General features: G+C 45.3%; 1 protein-coding gene across 3 annotated transcripts in view; it reads left to right on the top strand.

The window, feature by feature from the left end:
• The first annotated feature begins 88 nt into the window (after window positions 1-88).
• The window catches only part of ELMOD3 (ELMO domain containing 3), a 31,662-nt gene continuing 14,162 nt past the window's right edge, over window positions 89-17,588 (top strand). For all 3 annotated transcript variants that reach the window (XM_063077883.1, XM_063077881.1, XM_063077882.1), the window contains exons 1-9: window positions 89-154; window positions 892-1,042; window positions 2,038-2,326; window positions 5,631-5,708; window positions 6,186-6,255; window positions 12,755-12,823; window positions 13,896-13,987; window positions 15,209-15,332; window positions 15,545-15,667. In XM_063077883.1, the coding sequence (XP_062933953.1) occupies window positions 2,273-2,326; window positions 5,631-5,708; window positions 6,186-6,255; window positions 12,755-12,823; window positions 13,896-13,987; window positions 15,209-15,332; window positions 15,545-15,667 (610 nt within the window). In that variant the 5' untranslated portion in view covers window positions 89-154; window positions 892-1,042; window positions 2,038-2,272. The remainder of the gene's footprint in view (window positions 155-891; window positions 1,043-2,037; window positions 2,327-5,630; window positions 5,709-6,185; window positions 6,256-12,754; window positions 12,824-13,895; window positions 13,988-15,208; window positions 15,333-15,544; window positions 15,668-17,588) is intronic.

Here is a 17,588-nt window from a genome sequence, read left to right on the forward strand (position 1 = left end):
TGACCCTCCCGGCTCTTCGTCCTCCGTTTGCAGCGCTCGTTTCCGTTGCCTGCTGGGAAGTGTAGTTCTCTGCTCCTGGGGAGGTGCTGTGCTCATGCGCGGGCGCATCCCACCGGGGCTACGGGACCCCGTCTGGAAAACCCTGGTCATGCTGGTAAGGCGTCTGTCGAGCCCGGGGGTCTGAGGAAGGGGAATGTGTGGGAGAGATGATCACCGTGGGGCGAGATAAGCCTGCGAATTGCAGGACTGGAGAGATTCCCGAGCGAGAGGCAGGAGAGCTGGGTCTGGTCCTGCCTCTCCCGTGGAGTCGCTGAATGTGCAGATTCGAGTTGCTTTTCTCCTCTTCTCCTCCAGGCAGTGGGCAAGTTTCTGTCCCGAGGCCACACACTGGCCCTCTCTGCACGGGTGTCTTGAATGACTGAGATCTCTGTTGAGATCTGCGCTTTACAGCTGGCGAACACCGGCTCTGTACCTCTCAAAGTGGCCCATAGTTTTGGCCGCGAGGCCCCGTGAAATGCAGCGTTTCTGGGGTGCCTCCAGGCCTCTGGGTGGCTCCCCAACGGCTTCGCCTCCGTGTGGGCCGGGCGGGACAGGGAGCAGCCCAGGGTCAGGCTGATAAAACAATTAGCGAAAGACTCTCGTGGCTGTTACTCGATTGTGTATTGAAGGATGGACCCCGTGTCCAGCAAGCAATGGAAGAAACCCATCCTCCCTCATTGTAGCTCCATGCCTAAAGTAGGTCCACAATAAATACTTGATTTGAGAAGGATCTGTTTTTATAGGAAGGTCCTTTCCTCAGGTCCAAGTATGAGGAATTTGCCTAATATTGGTAGGAGTGACTTCATAACTTTAATTCCTTGTTTAACAGTTTTTGCTCTTTCTCTGATACAGAAAGTGACTGTTCCTGTTGAAGCCTTGAGCAGTGATCCAGCAGGTGTGTAAAGCTGGTCGTGCTTCTGTGCTCCTTGGTTCATTTCATAGGCAGGAACAGAGGAGCCTTCCTGAGATTGCTGTTACCATACCTGCCTGTCACCCTGCTAAGGTTGGTTGTTGTGTGAGTGTTTTGTCAAATGCCGTCATGGAGGCCAAGGTGGAGGGAAAGGAAATGGGGGCAGATGCTGAGGCCCCAGAGGTCACAGTTAGAGAAGGCTAATATTGCTGAAGTGCTACGACTGAGGGGGCACTGCCCTGCCCCCCAGATTACAGTGAGCCAAATGTCTAGTTTGAGAGCAAGGAGATATTTCTCTTCTTGGTGTTAATAATCAGTGCATCCTGACAAAGACCCCAGTTTGTTACCAGTAGCCAGTTCTTCAGGAATCCAGATTATTTTCCATATTCCCACTTATAGAGAGGCCACTCTCCTCCCTTAGTCTCCCAGTCTGCAAAAAATGATTGTCAGTTATGCATGAACTATCTGCCTGCTTAGGATCCAACTTTTTTTGAGGTGACAGGTATCCATGATGTCCAGTTCTCCTTTGATAATATATAAGTCTTGTGCTGCCCTTTTCCTGAGGCAGGCAAGGTGAGATGAAAGACTTAGAGTTGGCCAAACTGGCTAGGCAGCTGCTGCACATACACTATTGGTGATAACTGCAGAAGGTCAGGACATTGTGTTGCATTTTGAGTTTCTACCATTACAGGTCTAGTACTGTAAGCCCCCAGACCCAACCTGTGTCTGTGACCTAAGCAAAGCCTGAGCATTTTAGCTAAGACCATCCACGAAGGTGCCACCTTCTAGCCTTCTGCCCTTTGATAAGCTGACCCAGGTCCCAGTAACTTCATTGTCAGAAACAGATGCCACCATTTATAGTGGTGCTGCTGCCTTTGAGACACTGAGAATCCAGCCCCAAGACTCCTGCACGGTTCCCTTCTTTCCATCCAGTGGCATGAGTAGTAAGAGAAAAGCACTGGCTAAGGCAGCTTGTTTATTCAGAATAAATTCACAGCTGCTTAAAGATTTTAAAAGTCTTTTTTTTCTCGACAGAAACATAACTGAGTGATGAAATCAGTTTTCTCTTTCAATTTTTTTTTTTCCAGAGCTGAGGCTTTAAAGACCTCAGGGACTGCTTTCAGTACTCACAGAAACCTCTTACACCCTGGTGATGGCATGGAGGGACTGTTTTCTTACTCTTCATCTGAAAGACTGTCAAGAAGGAAGGCAAAGATAGAGCAATTGGATCTCTGACTCTCCTTGTAGCCTCTGATCTCAGACCTTATTAAACCCCTTTCTGAGCCCAAGGACAAAGATCAGTTGAACAAATGATTTTGAGTCATGAATGAAAAATCTTGCTCTTTCCATAATGAGAAGGAATTAAGAGATGGACAGGTAAGCAAGCATTCCCACGTGGGAAAGAAGGTGATGGTTTGGGATATATAGTTAATAATAATAAGGGAATGTGCAGCTTTAGAAATATTTAGGAAAAACCCTCATTATAGTTCTCTTTGTTCTGTTTGAAGGAGCTTCTATCCACCTCTGGGTCAACTGCCTTTCCTGATAGCTTGTTTTCTAAGTGGGTTATGGGATTTTGTTTTGGATTTGCTTAGGAAGGAGAGAAAGTGGCAATGAGGAATCACCCAAGAAATCTGTACTTCATTGATTTGGATCGTTTACCTTACTGGCCTCTTCCCTGGGAAATACTTGCTGTGGCCTGATCATTCTCAGGACTCGGTTCATTGTGACATGTTGTATTAGTCCGTTTTGTGTTGCTATAACAGAAATACCTGAAACTGGGTAATTTATAAGTAAAAGAGGTTTATTTGGCTTACAATTCTGGGACAGCTGCATCTGGCATGGGCCTCAGGCTGCTTCTACTCATGGCAGAAAGTGGCAGGCAGCGAGCAGGTACAAGCAGATCACATGGCAAGAGGAGGCAAGAGAGAGAGGGGAGATGCGAGGGTCTTTTTAAACAACCAGCTCTCGCAGGAACTAATAGAGCCAGAACTCACTCATTACTCCTCCCTCCCCCAGGGAGAGCATTAATCCTTTCATGAGGGATCCACCCGCATGAGCAAAACTGCCACATTGGGAATCGGATTTCCACATGAGTTTTGGTGGGGACAACACATCCAAACTCCATCACATGTCTTTGTATGAGCCTGGCAGCTGACCCTATATTCCTTACCTTTCACCCTACCTTGCCTGCCCAGAAATGAAATGTAGCCTATGGGATTTGGTGGCCACGTGGGGACAAATCCTTTACTCTGGGACTCCAGGAAGGTTTTCTTCACTGTAGTAAGATAGGTGAACTGTTCTTCCAGAGGGAAGTCTTTGGACACTGGAGGAGACTGAATTGGAGAGAGACAGGAAAATTGAAATTAATCATGGGTATACAGACTCCTGTGGCGAGTTGTTTAGTTCCATGACTCAAAAAAATATTTGTGAGATAAAATTTCAGTAAAATTAGGGGCTGGCCCATGGCTCACTCAGGAGAGTGCGGTGCTGATAACACCAAGGCCACTGGTTCGGATCCCTATAGAGGGATGGCCGGTTTGCTCATTGGCTGAGCGTGGTGCTGACAACACCAAACCAAGGGTTGAGATCCCCTTACTGGTCATCTTTCAAAAAAAAATAATAATAATAAATAAATAAAAATAAAATTTCAGTAAAATTTTGAAACAAATATTTGGTGCCTCATACTATGCTAATGGATGTGGGAACACATCCTTTTATTCTTATAAAAGGAATATAAGAGAAGGTCCCTATGCAGGCCTTTTGCAGAGGAACTTGTGCTACAGACAAGGGCTATAGAACTTTGAGAAGTAGGACATCAGTGTGGCCCCAGGTGGAAAGAAAGGCCACCTTCTGGAGGTGGAACTGGTCTTGAAGGGACTGGAGGACACAGAGATGGGCGGGGGGTAGTTATTCTGGAGGAAAATCATATGAATCAAGGGATGGAGGAGAGGAGAGGAACACAACAAGTATGTTCATTGGATTGCAGTGGGAGATAATAGTGCCTAGGCATCCTGAGGCCAGTTATGGGGGGAGTTTGCTCAGCTGTGGTGTGTTTTAGCCTCCATTCTTGCATCCGGGATGTAAAGATATCACAGGCGTGATTAAGGAGCGTTAGTTGGCGAAAATATGCAGGAGGGATTAGAGTCACAGGATGATCTGGGATTCCAGGGCCTTGGCATAAGCAATGATTTCTTTATTGTTATTTTCTTTTAATTATTATTTTTTCTTTTATTTAGAGAAAATAGCATAGTCACATGGTTCAAAATCCAAACAGTACAGATGGATATACATATAGGGAAAAAACTGCCTTCCACCCTTGTTCCCCAGCCACCCAGTTTGCCTGCTGGAGGCAAAGTTATACTTTCTTGGTTATGACTCTGGAAATAGTCTTTGCAGAGACAAGCAAATACATTTATGTATTTTTTAAAAATACGATGGTAAAATAGTGTATATACTCTGTCCTTTGCTTTTTCACTTAAGGATCATGAGCATTGTCCCATATCGCCACTGAAGCACTCTCTCATTCTTTTTTATGGCTCTCCACTCAGTGGATATGCTTTAATTTGTTTAATCAGTCCATTAGTGGGTATTTAGGTTCTTCCCAGCCTTTTGCTATTATACACAGTGTGGCAATGAATGGTAGTGTAAGTGTAAACATGTTATTTTGCACATAGATGAGTGTATCTATTAAATACGTTACTAGAATGCATTTGCAGGCCCAAAATATACAAAACATGCATGATTTCGTCAGGTATTGTCAAGCCATAGAGATGGTAACAATTTATTCTCCATTATGTTGTAACACTGGGCACTCTGGCTAACGTAGTATGTTACCAAACTTTTTTTTTTTTTTTTTTTTTCTGGTGTCTGGCCAGTACGGGGATCTGAACCCTTGACCTCGGTGTCGTAACACCATGCTCTAACCAACTGAGCCAACTGGCCAGCCCTCACCAAACTTTTTGACCTTTGAAATATATTATCTCAGAGAGTAGTTTCATTAAGCATTTTCGTTAAATATTAAGCATTTCTCATTAGTGAGGTTGAGCATTTGTTGTTATGTTTAAGACCAATTTATGATTCCTTTTATGTAAATTGTCCATGTCCTTTGCCTGTTCTTCTGCTGAGTTGGGTTTTTTCCCTTATTGATTTGTAGGATTTTTTTTAACATACGGGGCAAATTAGCCTTGTGTCTGTGATATGAGTTGCAGACAGCCAGCCAAGCATTTCTCTTTTTTTTAACTGCAGTAGGGGAGAGGTTTGCCGGAGCAGAAGAGCCACAGCAAGCTGCCTCACTGAGCTTTACTCACTCAGAGCCCTTCAAACTTTAAGAGCCAAGAAATCTGCATAAGATTTTCAAGATAACATTAACTAAACTTTTTGCAGTTTTTTTTCTTTCCTTCTTTTTTTTTTTTTTGGCAGCTGGCTAGTACAGGGCTTGAACCCTGGACCTTGGTGTTATCAGCGCCATGCTCTAACCAACTGAGTTAACCAGCCAGCCCTCCCTGCAGTTTTTCTTAAGACCACATTAAACAGAGGTTTTGCTTTACAGTATCCCTTGCAGTTAACTTCTCTGGAGTTCATCCATTTTTTGTGGTAGTGGGAAAAAATGTGACACTTAAACTGCCATCTTCGGAGATTTAATATGTGCCTGGAAGATTGACCCTGGTCTGTCTTACAGGGTGAAAGAGTGTCTGCTGGGTACTCTCCATCACATGACAAGGACAACAGTGCTCTTGTGGCTTTCAAAGGAATTCCTGTATGTATCACCCACACCTCAGAGCCTCCTGCCAATACAGGCTTTTATTGCATGCTTCTGTGCGCCGGGCACTGTACTAGGCACTAGGGACACAAGGATGGCATAAACCCACCTGCCAGGAGCTCACTCTTGGGAGGGGTTGGGGCCCAAACATGCAAACTAACCTCTGTCTAATAAGATAATTGCTATAATGAAGTAGAGCATAAAGTGCAGTGGAAATACTAAAGGCGCACCATAGTCTCAGTTGAGTTCTGTGAATTTTTGTTACGGTTCAAAGAGAACACATACCCAACTTCTACCTCATAGTTGAAGTTTTTCGGGTAGCTCACTTTAAGATTGATTTTAACTGACCCATCAGGGTAGACTGGAGCCTCTGGCCTCCAGTTTTAAAGACATTCAGTAGGGTGGGTGGGAAGTGCTTGTGTGTACAGAGGACATGGATTCTACCCTCACACTGAAGGTCAGCCGCCCCTACAGATCTCAGAGCTGAAGAACCGTGGCATTCTCCAGGCCCTGACAATAGAAGCTAACGAATGGGAGCCAGCTGGTAAGGTCCCCTTCAGCGTCCTTGGAGTCTGGGTGGGACCCAAGTCAGACTTTCCCATGGATCGACTTTTCGTTGTTTGAATTTCTCTCGCTCCTTGTCCCACAGAATTTTGTAGATTTATCATTCCTCAAGAAAAATTAGAATCGGCACTGGATTAGGAATCCAAAGACTTGAGTTCTGATCTTTCTATGCTAGTGGTTTACTGAGTATTTCTAGGCAAGTCATATAATTTCTATGTCTACAGTGGAAATATTAATATCTCTCATAGTCTTTTTTTTTTTTTTTTTTTAAAGATGACCGGTAAGGGGATCTCAACCCTTGTCTTGGTGTTGTCAGCACCACACTCAGCTAGTGAGCGAACCGGCCATCCCTATATGGGATCCGAACCCGTGGCCTTGGTGTTATCAGCACCACACTCTCCCGAGTGAGCCACAGGCCGGTCCAATATCTCTCATATTCTTAAAGGGATGTTATGAAAATGAGACAGTACCTGTGAAAAGGCTTTGAAAAAGTACCCTACTCATCTGCTTTACATGGCACCTCCCTATACTGTATTTAAAGCTCATTTCACTTGCTCATTTATTGTAGGGAAAAGCACACTGGTCAATTAGAAGCAGCACTTCTGGAGTCAAATTTTATCTCTGGTTTAAATCCTGCTCTCTTATCTACCATCTCCATGACATTGGACAAGTTACTTAACCTAACCCTCATTTTCCTCATCTATAAAACAGGGATTATGTCAGAACCTGTAGGATGGGAATTTTGTAGGGATTAAATGAGATAATGTAGATAAAATACTCAGCACATAAAATTTAAGTCACAGTGATTACTCATTCGTATGTATTGTTATCTTCAAATCCTATACATTGAAAATGTAATCTCCAGAAATATGGAGCTTTTAAAAAATATTCTAATGTAGATAAATTATTTGGACATCTATGAAGTCTTTTAATGGAATTTTACCATTACCATGTGGTGACAAACTCAACGTTAATAAATTAATAACTTTTACCTTAAAAGCCAAAATATTTTGCTCTCCCTGCTCTGCTATTTTCGCAATGTGATAGATACCCTGCAGTCACTGAAGTTATCACCAAAGAAAGTCTTCACCAGCTGTGTTCCCTGGACTTTGGACTTCCTAGCCTCTGACGCTATTAACCTTAAGCCCCATTAGGAGTTACATGCAACATGATCCTTGAACCAACCTCCCTTGGTACTAAGCAACGACCTAAAAAGTACCAGAAAACAGCAAAGCAAGATGCTGACATCAATTGAGGAAGTGCTTGCCTTTAAAACCATTCCAACTTCCCTCGGCTTCTCTGTTGCTGGCTCTCTTATGCATAAGTCTGTCTCCTTTTAATAAAGCTTTGCTGGCCTTAAAAAAAAAAAAAAGTTATATTTGAATAAAACTGGCATTTTTGTGCCAGATATTTTTAATCATATTAAACAATTATAATTTTTTTCAGATTGTTCTCAGCCAGTTTAAGTTAATAGGCTGACTAAATCAGCAATGCTGTTTACTATGTAAGTGGAAGAGAGCCGAAATAAAGGAGGCAAATGAAAAAAGGAAAAAAGATAAAGATCCATACTCGTGTGAGCTGCGTTAATTATCCTGAAATTGTCCTTTGCCCCCGTGTTCTTCAGTTGGTCAGGGGAAAATAGTATTTCTATCAGGATCACCTTCAGAGGCAGGAGGCATCTGCCTGGTTCCAAGAGGAGAGGAAAAGCAGCTCTTCGTGGTTTGGGCGTTTACCTCCAGTTTGTAGGCACCAGCTTGATACTGCCTGTTGAGGCCTTGTACTTTCTGTTGACTAACCTGCTGTGATAGCACAGTCCCAGCCTTGCTGCTGAGGTTTCTGCTCCTGGCTCACAGATTTTGATGAAGTTGTTTGTAGGCAAGGGTGTGTGGGGTGAAAGACTCACCTGCTGTAGATAAGGACCCGAAGGGTGGAGGGTGAGTATAGCCATGGGAGGTGGGGAGGTAAAGGGTAGGGAGATCCTGTTCTCTTTCACAAGATGCACTCCTTGCCTTGGTTCCACTCTTCTCTTTTCTTGCAGCTGCTTTGTCCCTCCTTTTCATCTCCCCAGGGGCCAGCAGGATGAAAGTGAGTTTTGTTTTCTTGTTGTCCAAGGTCTAGTATTCTGTTGAAGTTGTCTAGCTTGGAAGCCCTGAGGTTCAGGATCTGATACCCCACACTAGAGCTAGCCAGTTGGAATTTCCAACAGGTCCAGACATTCAGGACCCTGGATCCATGTCACATGCACCCAGTGTCCCCTGCCCAGCGGGACCTGGGCCCACGCTGTGTCGATACTAAGAGCTAACACTTATTGAGCCCTTACCTTTGAGCCATGTACTCTCCTAAGCTGAGGAATTATCTCATCCTCGCAACAGTCCCATGAGGGGTTCCTTTGGATTAAGAAACTTGCCCAAGGAAATATGGCTAGGAAGTGGCAGAGATGAAACATTCACATGCAGTCTGGCTCTCAAGTGTGCTTTCAGCAACTATGCGCTTCTGCTTCCCAGACACTGTCTTGTTGTCTGTTAGTGTTTGATGGCATTTTATTTAATCTGCAGTATACTCTCTGTATTAGTCCGTTTTGTGTTGCTATAACAAATACCTGAAACAGTGATTTATAAAGAGAAACGACATTTATTGCTTAGAGTTTCTGAGGCTAGGAAGTCCAAAGTCCATCTGGTGGTGGTGACAGTGACCCAGGGCTGTCACATTGCAAGATGGTGGAAGCAGAGAGAGCAGAAAGACAGACTCTCCTCTTTTAAAGCCCTCAGAACCACACCCCTGACCATCATTTTTAATCCATTCATTACTGCATGGTCCTACAATCCAATCACCTCTTCAAAGCTCCACCTTTCAATTACCACATAGGATTTCCCACCCTCTTAACAGTCACAGTGAAGGCCAAGTTTCTAATACATAAAACTTGGAGGGACACAATTCAAGCATCACAGTTCAAGGAGTTTTGGGGGGACATAATCCAATCCACTACATTCTGCCCCTGACCCCCAAAACTCATGTCCTTGTCACATGCAAGTATGTTCATTTCATCCCCAAAGTCTTAACTTGTTTCAACTCAAGAGTCTAAGGTTCAAAGTCCCATCTGTAAAATCAATATAAGTTATCTACTTCCAAGATACAATGGTGGGGCAAATATAGGATACATACTCCCATTCCAAAAGGGAGAAACAGACCAAGAGAAAGGGGTAACAGGTCCCAAACAAGTCTGAAATCCAGCAGGGCAGGCATTAAATCTCCAAGCTGGTGAATCATGTACCTTGACTCCATGTTTGACGTCCTCTGCACACTGGTGTGAGGGTTGGGGCCCTAAGTCTTCAGGCAGCTCCGCTCCCACGGCTTTCCTGGCCTCAGGCAATGCTTTAGCTCTCACAGGCTAGTGCTGTACGCTGGTAGCTCCACAATTCTGGGGTCTCCATGGTGGTCCCGCTCTCACGGCTCCACTAGGCTTGGCACTGATGGGGTTTCTCTGCTGCAACTCTGACCTCACATTTCCACTCAGCATTGCTAGTAGTGAAGGATCTATGCAGTGACTCCACCCCTGTGACAGGTCTCTTCCTGGGCCCCCAGACTTTTCCATACATCCTTTGAAATCAGGGTGGAGGCTCCCAAGCCTCCACAGCTCTGGCATTCTGTGAGCCTAAAGACTTAATACCACGTGGATGCCACCAAGGCTTCCGGCTGTGTCTTCCAAAGCTGTGGGTCCAGCCACACCTGGGACCAATTTAGCCATGGCTGGAGTAGCCAAAGCAGCTGGGGTGCTGGTGCTAGAAGCAGCTTCCCAAAGCAGTCCTGAGCAGTGAGCCCGTGGAGGGTGCCTCAGGCCTGTTCCCCAAGACCATTTTGTTTCCCTAGGTCTTTGGGCCAGAAATGGAAGACTTGGCCCCAGAGGCTTCTGCAGTGCCTTCAGGGCCCTTTTCCCGTTCTCTTGATAATCCCTTTCCTTTGTTCTAATCTTCTTAGCTAACGGTCGCTGGGCTGCACCATTGCATGCTCTCTGCTTCTCTACCACGTGGCTGTTACAAGTAGCCACACAGCTTCCTTAATGCTTTGCTGCTTAGAAATTTCTTCTGCCAGATATTCTGGTTCACATGTCCTAAGTTCCAACTTCCACAAAGTCATTGTCTGTAACTGGTCACACGGTCGAAGCTGGTATTTATAACAACCTTCTTCTACTACCCATTCTGTATTCTCTTTGCTTTCAGCAAGCACCTCAGGTCATCGTGGTTCTTTATCTGGTGGAGTGACCCAAACCTTCATTCCCGAAGGGTCTGGGCCGTTTGTAGTCTTGTCTGGATTTGGTTGTTGTAATTTTCCATTGACCTTAATCACAGGGCATGGTAGTACAGTAAAGGTGTATTGTGCCAGCTGAAAACAGACTGCTTCTGTTGGGCCTTATGGACAGGGATGGAGAAAAAGGCATTTGCGAAATCAATAGCTGCATACCAGGTACCCAGAGATGTGTTAATTTGTTCAGTTAACTTCTGGTACAGCAGCTGCAAGTGGAGTCACCACTTGATTAAGCTTACGGTAATCAACTGTCATCCTCCAAGATCCATCTGTCTTCTTCATGGGCCAAATAGGAGAGTTGAATGGGAATGTGGTGGGAATCACCACCCCTGCTTCTTTCAAGTCCTTGATAGTAGCACTAATCTCTGCAATCCCTCCAGGGATGCGGTATTGTTTTTATGATTCGAGTTAGACTTTTGTACACTTGACCTAGAAGTTTTCTGCTTATACAGATCAAGTAAGAATTTAGTAGGCTTCCTGTCTATTTGACTTACAGGAACACCATGAGTAACTAACCAACGCCAAAGATCTATATGAGTCAGACTATTCCTCTCCAAACATTTCCTTGTTGTTTGTGTCCTCAGCAAAGACTGTGAGGCAGAGAGGAGCTGTCTTAGCCTACCTTTACCATTGAGGCTGGAGAGATCATAATTTTTGGTATTGAACTGAAGTCTCTCCATCCTTCACATTGCTTGTTGATGTTCTCTAAGCAAATTGGAAAAGTCAGTGACAGAAAATGCCACTAGTGTTACAGGACACACTCAGCTCCTGGCTAAGGATCCCCAAAATTGATACCAAGCTCACAGTTCTGACTGCCTGCCCCCAGACAAAAGCAAACCACCCAAAAGTCAAATGTCGGTGAAAATGGAAGTCAGCTTTTATTCAGGAATACCGGTGACCTGAGGAGAAACGTTAGGCTAACCCATCTCTCCGGTAAACCTGTAGGAGAATGGCCAGGCTAAAGCCATCTCAAAGACTCAGGTTTACTGAGTGGGTATTAAAGAGGGGGATGAGGGAATGGAACACAGGAAAATGAAAAGCAGGAGGGAGGGGACATGAGCAGCAAGGGCTTCCTGCAAGGTCTGAGGTGCAAAGTCTCACCAGGACTCTGTCTGGTTTCTGCTCTTGTCTTTGCTGTTATGGTCCTGCTAGAGGGGTGGAATCAGCATCACTTTATTTATGTCTTCCTTGGTGTCCTTTGGATAGTACATGCAAGTCTGCAGCTCCAGGCCGACTGGAAAACAATGTTACATTTATGTAAATAATGTCATCTTGCCCCATAACCAAGGTTCAAAATATCAAATAACCATGGGAAAGGAGAGAACTCAGAGAAATATATGCCAAGGAAAAAAACCGTGTCTTTAAAATTTGCCTACAGCCCATGGGATTTTAGATCCCAACATGGCTTCAGTCTTGCTCACTCCAAAACTAGCAGTTTAGGCCAGAGAGTGGCAGCTGGGGTTTGGAGAAAAGGGCTGTGTGGTTTCTATAGAGAGCCTGTCCTGATGCTTTTTTTCTCTCCTACTTTTTCCCCCTTTTATTGTACTTTCATTCATTCATTCCTCAAACATTTGTTGAGCACCTGTCATGCGTCAGGCACTGTGATAGGCTCTGGAAAATCCTGTCCTTGTTTTGCTCACAGCGTAGTGGGAGAGACAATTATGATAAGCACTGGATGTCAGGGTCTCACAGAGGAGTAGCTCCTGATCCAGATGGATGAGGGCAAAGGAGGTGTCCAGGTGAGGGTGATGTCAGAGGCAGCTGAAGGAAGAGAAGGAGGCGCGCCAGCAGGGTTGGAACTGCGGGTGAGAATACCTACCTGTGTCCTGCCTCTTCAGCAGCGTGAGAGCAGTCTGTCCCAAGGCTCTGAGGGTGGGAGGGGGCAGAGTATGTTGAGGAACTTCCGGTGGTTCTGTATGGCCCTAGAGCAAAGCTAGAGAGGTAAGAAGGATCTAGATTGTGAAGGTGTGCTGTGGAGTGTGGGTTTGATCTCTAGGGTTATGGAGAATACCTGGAGGGTTTTGAGCAGGCGGTGACATCACATCTGCCCTTTTGAAAGCTCACTCTGGCAGCCATGTGAAGAGGGGATCAGAGGTGACAAGACTCAAGGCTGGGGTCTGCGATAGTGGTCCAGACATTCCTAGTTCTCAGAGGGTGTTCTTTCCTCACTGTTGCAGTTGTGAGTACAGAGGTGCTCAGAGCCCAAGAAGAATGGGACGCTGTGGACACCATCCATCCAGAGACAGGTAACTGTGGGAGTGGCACTGCTACACACAGCCCAGCTGCTAGCAAAGGCACCATCCACACGTGTGGCTAATGTCTCTGTGACTCCGGGACCAGGAGACAGAATTCCTGAGTGTTCCCATCTTAGCCTTGTGTCACAGAATAAATTCTCCCTTCTATATCCAAAGATGATGACCTCCTACCTCTGAAGGAAATGGGAATGAATGCCGCGGAGAAAGGGCTGCCTTTTCTGCCCATCTTCTGCCCAGCCCTGAGAGAAGACAGGGAGGACCTTGGTCAGGGTCAGCTTCTGCTGGGCAGAAGGATGGAGGCAGGCAGCCAGGGCCCTGCTAAGGCTGGTCGGGTTGTTCTCTGCACAAGGAGATCCCTGGGGGTGAGGGCTGAAGCCATTCGCTGGAAAGCTCTGAAGGCTGGGTAAAAACTGTCTCATGTCCCTTTCTGAGAGGTTTGGATAGAGCTATGGGAAGGTAGAACTAGGACCTATATCTAGCCTGAGCCCGACTTGAGCTCCTGGAGAGATGTCACAGTGAATGGTATTAGCTGTCACCCATATTGCTAGCTGATAAATTAAATCCCTATGAACTATAACAAAGGCTGAGGGGGGAGGGTGTGAGAAGGGGCAAAATAGGAATTAGGAAAGGCCCCTAAACAAACCAGTAGCATGCTCCTGTGGGGGCACCTACTCTAGGCAGTGACTTGTCCCCTCACAGATGAGTGGAATTTAGGGAGCCCCTTGTAGGGCAGATCTGTCCCCTACTCACTGCAGAGGTAGCCTAGCAAGACTCATCCCAAAAGAGTCAGGGCTGGCTGACTAGCTCAGTTGGTTAGAGGGCAGCCTCGTAACACCAAGGTCAAGGGTTCAGATCCCCATACTGGCCAGCCACAGAACAAACAAACAAAAAAAGTCAGCCCAGCAGATAATGCCAGCCCCTTGAAAGATGGTTGATTGTAGCTGTAGGTGTCTGATATTTGCAGCTGGAAGCCAGTGCTTGGCTTGGAGGTGACAACCAGTAAGTGTTTGCTGACAGAAGGACTACTGTTACAAATCCTCGAGTGTCTTCCCTTTTGCCACAGGGATCCAGGCTGGGTCAGACCAGCCTGTGCAGCTAATTTCCTTCAGTGAGGCCCTGCAGCATTTCCAGACTGTGGATCTCTCTTCCTTCAAGGTATGGCAGTAGGAGGTTTGGAGTCTCAAGCAAAGCACCTTCTTCCCAGGAGGCAGGTTTTCATCCTGCCAGGGTAGGGCAATGGGCAAGTAAGATGGAAGCTTCCAGCTGAGGGCCATATGTCACTTGAGAAATCTTGGTGCATAGGATCGTGGGTGGCCATGGACCCATGATTCATGCAGGACCCTGGTAGCCTTTGTGTTGAGCTTTTGTGGCCCTGTCATATGGGGGCCTATGTAGCTATTCCCCTGCTGTTCCCTCTTAGGGATAGAGAGGGCTGGAATCAAATTGTCCAGCGAGCTGAGTAATTCATGGCCAACGGAGGAAAATCGTTTATTCCCTCAAAGAGCCAGAAGCTATTTGGGAATTTAAGAAAGATGTGGGTTAGAAAAAAAGGAATATTTGGGGGAATAAAAACTGGGGGACTTTCTGGGACATCCTGACTGACCAGCAGTAAGTTTAGAGGAATGTAATTTCAGATCTTCAACCTGAAATTCGACTCAGGAGAAATAGACTGACAAGACAGGAATCTGGTTGGCTTATAAGACCTAGAGAGCCAGAAACTACCAAAATGAGAATATTCCAAGGCCTGTAGCAGTGACCTTGAGCCATAAGCCAAACTAGCATGACCTAGTTTAGGAAGTGCTGTTTGTAGCCAGAAAGTTCCAGCTACCCTTCCAAGGCATCTAACTCCAATGAGTCCCCAGTAAACTCTCCTCCCCACTGGCTCTCATTCTGGAAGTGGAGAAGGATGCTAAATTTTGTAATTTGTGTCCTTTACAAACACACATACAGAAAGATAAAAACAAACATACAAATTGTAGAAGCAGCCCTGCTGGGAAACCAGCCTGGCATGTGTCTGACCACACAGGGGATTCCCCTGGGCATCTGTAGCCTCAGGGTGGGGGTGGAGGGGGTGTCAGTGGAATAACTAGTTCTGGAAAAGCCCAAAGGACCAAATGCAGAGAACTAACTGGCTGATGATGCCTAATGCTTGGGGACATCTCTTTCTCCTTGCAAAGAACCTGAGAGCTGGATGTCTCCAGAGACTCAACAGGTTCTTTACAGTTTCTTCTCCCTTTCCCTCTCCCAAAGACCAGCCAGTTAGTTTGGGGGAACTGCTTCTTTCTACAATAACCGCCCCTGGTCTGAGCCTGATGGTAAGTTCATTAAGGCAGGTGAATCTAGCACTCTGCCCATTGCCTGTGACTTCCTCTGCAGAAAAGAATCCAGCCAACTATTCGAAGGACTGGGCTTGCTGCCCTCCGGCACTACCTCTTCGGGCCTCCAAAGCTCCACCAGGGCCTTCGGGAGGAAAGGGACTTGGTCCTGACCATTGCTCAGTGTGAGTACACAGGGGCTGCTGCAGCATAGGCACTGCGGACAGCACTGTTTGCTGAGGCTAAGCCAGGGGTCTTGCATGTGTCATGTCGGAGGGCGAGTGGGAACTGAGAACAGGGTGTCTTCAGCACAGACCAGGTCTACTATTCTTAGAGAAGCATCCAGTCCTCCCCTGCGGGGCAACCTGGCAGAGAATGTGGATGTGTTTTGGGGCAGGTGGCCTGGATAGCCAAGACCCAGTGCATGGCCGAGTCCTCCAGACCATCTACAAGAAGCTGACCGGCTCCAAGTTTGACTGCGCCCTCCACGGAGACCACTGGGAGGATCTGGGCTTTCAGGGTAAGAGGGAGGAGCAGTATGTCTTCTTTTCCTTGCTCCTGATTCCAGAACTAGAGTGAGAGGCCAGATCGTCCTCTTCCAGCCATGCCAGCGCTATGAGGCAGGATATCTGGGAGAGGGGTGCAGTGAACGCAAAGGCCCTGAGGTGAAACACGCATGCTGTGTTTGAAAAATAGCAGGGGGTGGGCTGAGTGGAGAGGAGAGTTCCAGGAGCAAAGATCACTTCCTGGCCTTGCAGGCAGTGGTAAAACATTGACTCTAAGTGAGATGGACTGGAGTGATAAGATTTGGAACTGGTTTGTTTTTCCTTTTTTAAAAAATATTGATGAAAATTTTATTATATATATATATATATTTTTTTTTTAGTGAAACAATGATTTCACCTGGTTTTGGATTATACTTTTTTTGTTTTTCAAAATCATATCAAATTATGTTTGCATAGAATAGGAAAAATAGCTTAATTTAAAAAGGAAACTTTTGTTATAACACCAAGGTCAAGGGTTTGGATACCCATATCGGCCATCTGCCAAAAAAAAAAGAAAGTGTGTATGTACCCATAATTAATTGATAGTGTGTTGGTTTTGGCAACATGTTTAAGTCCCTGTCCCCTCCCTCATCTGTAATATAATTGTCTTACATACGAATATATCTTCTACGTATGTTAAGAATCAAATCAGACAATGTTATGATTTTTGTATGAACCATCAAACATCATTTTTAAAACTCTGGAGGAGAAGAAAATATGTTGTATTTACCCATATGTTTACTCTTTCCATCATTCTTTCTCCCTTCCTGATATTCCAAGATTTCCTCTTTTATCATTTCCTTTCCATTTCAAGAGCTTTCTTTAGCCATTCTCTTAGGGTAGGTCTGCTGCCGATGCATTTGCTTAGTTTTCCTTCATCTGAGAATGTCTTGATTTCCCCTTTACTCCTGAATTCTCTGGATACAGAATTCCAGGTTGACAGGTCTTTTCTTTCAGCACTTGGAAATGTACCTCCTTCTGGCCTCCATGGTTTCTGATGAGAAATCTGCTGTCATTTGAATTATTTCTCCCCTACGGGTAAGAGTTGTTATTCCCTTCTTTCAAGATCTTTTCTTTGTCTTTAGTTTTTGGATTTTGACTGTGATGTGTCATTACATGGATTTCTCTGGGCTTATCCTGTTTGGGATTAGCTCAGCTTTTTGAATCTGTAGTTTAGTTCTTTTTCCAAATTTGGTAAATTTTCAGCCATGATTACTTGGAATATTTTCTTTAGCCCCATGCTCTCTGTTCTCTTGTGGGGCTCCAGTGACACAAATGCTAGATCTTTGTTCACTTTTTAAAATCTTTGCAGTAGCCTCATAGACTTCCAAGGCTCTGTTGGTTTTGTTTTTGGGGTTTTTTCTCTCCTTCTGTACAGATTGAGTAATTTCTATTGTTCCATCTTCAGGTTCACCAGGTGTTAACCTCTGCTGTTTCCATTCAATTCTAAAGTTTCCATTTGGTTTTTCTTTATATCTGCTATTTTTTTACTGAGACTTTCCATTTTTGCACTCTTTTCAAAGTGTATTCATTTGTAATTGCTTATCAAAGGCATTTTATGAAAGCTTCTAGAGTAGTTTTCTATCATTGCTGTAACAAATCACCACAAACTTAGTGGCTTAAAACAAGACAAATTTATTTGTCATCTTGCGGTTCTGTAGTTCACAAGTCTGACACAGGCCTCACTGGGTAAGATCAAGGTGTCAGCAGCACTGTGCTCCTTTCTGGAGGCTCTAGGACAGAATCCATTTCCTTGCCTTTTCCAGCTTCTAGAGGCCACCTGCACTTCTCCGACTTCAAAGCCAGGAACAACATCTCTCTGGGCCTGTTTGTCTTCACATCTCTCTCCTGTCTGTGCTTCTGCCTCCCTCTTCTACTGTCAAGGACCCTTCTAAT

Source organism: Cynocephalus volans, chromosome 14, assembly GCF_027409185.1.
Source record: "Cynocephalus volans isolate mCynVol1 chromosome 14, mCynVol1.pri, whole genome shotgun sequence".
Classification (NCBI taxonomy): Eukaryota; Metazoa; Chordata; class Mammalia; order Dermoptera; family Cynocephalidae; genus Cynocephalus; species Cynocephalus volans.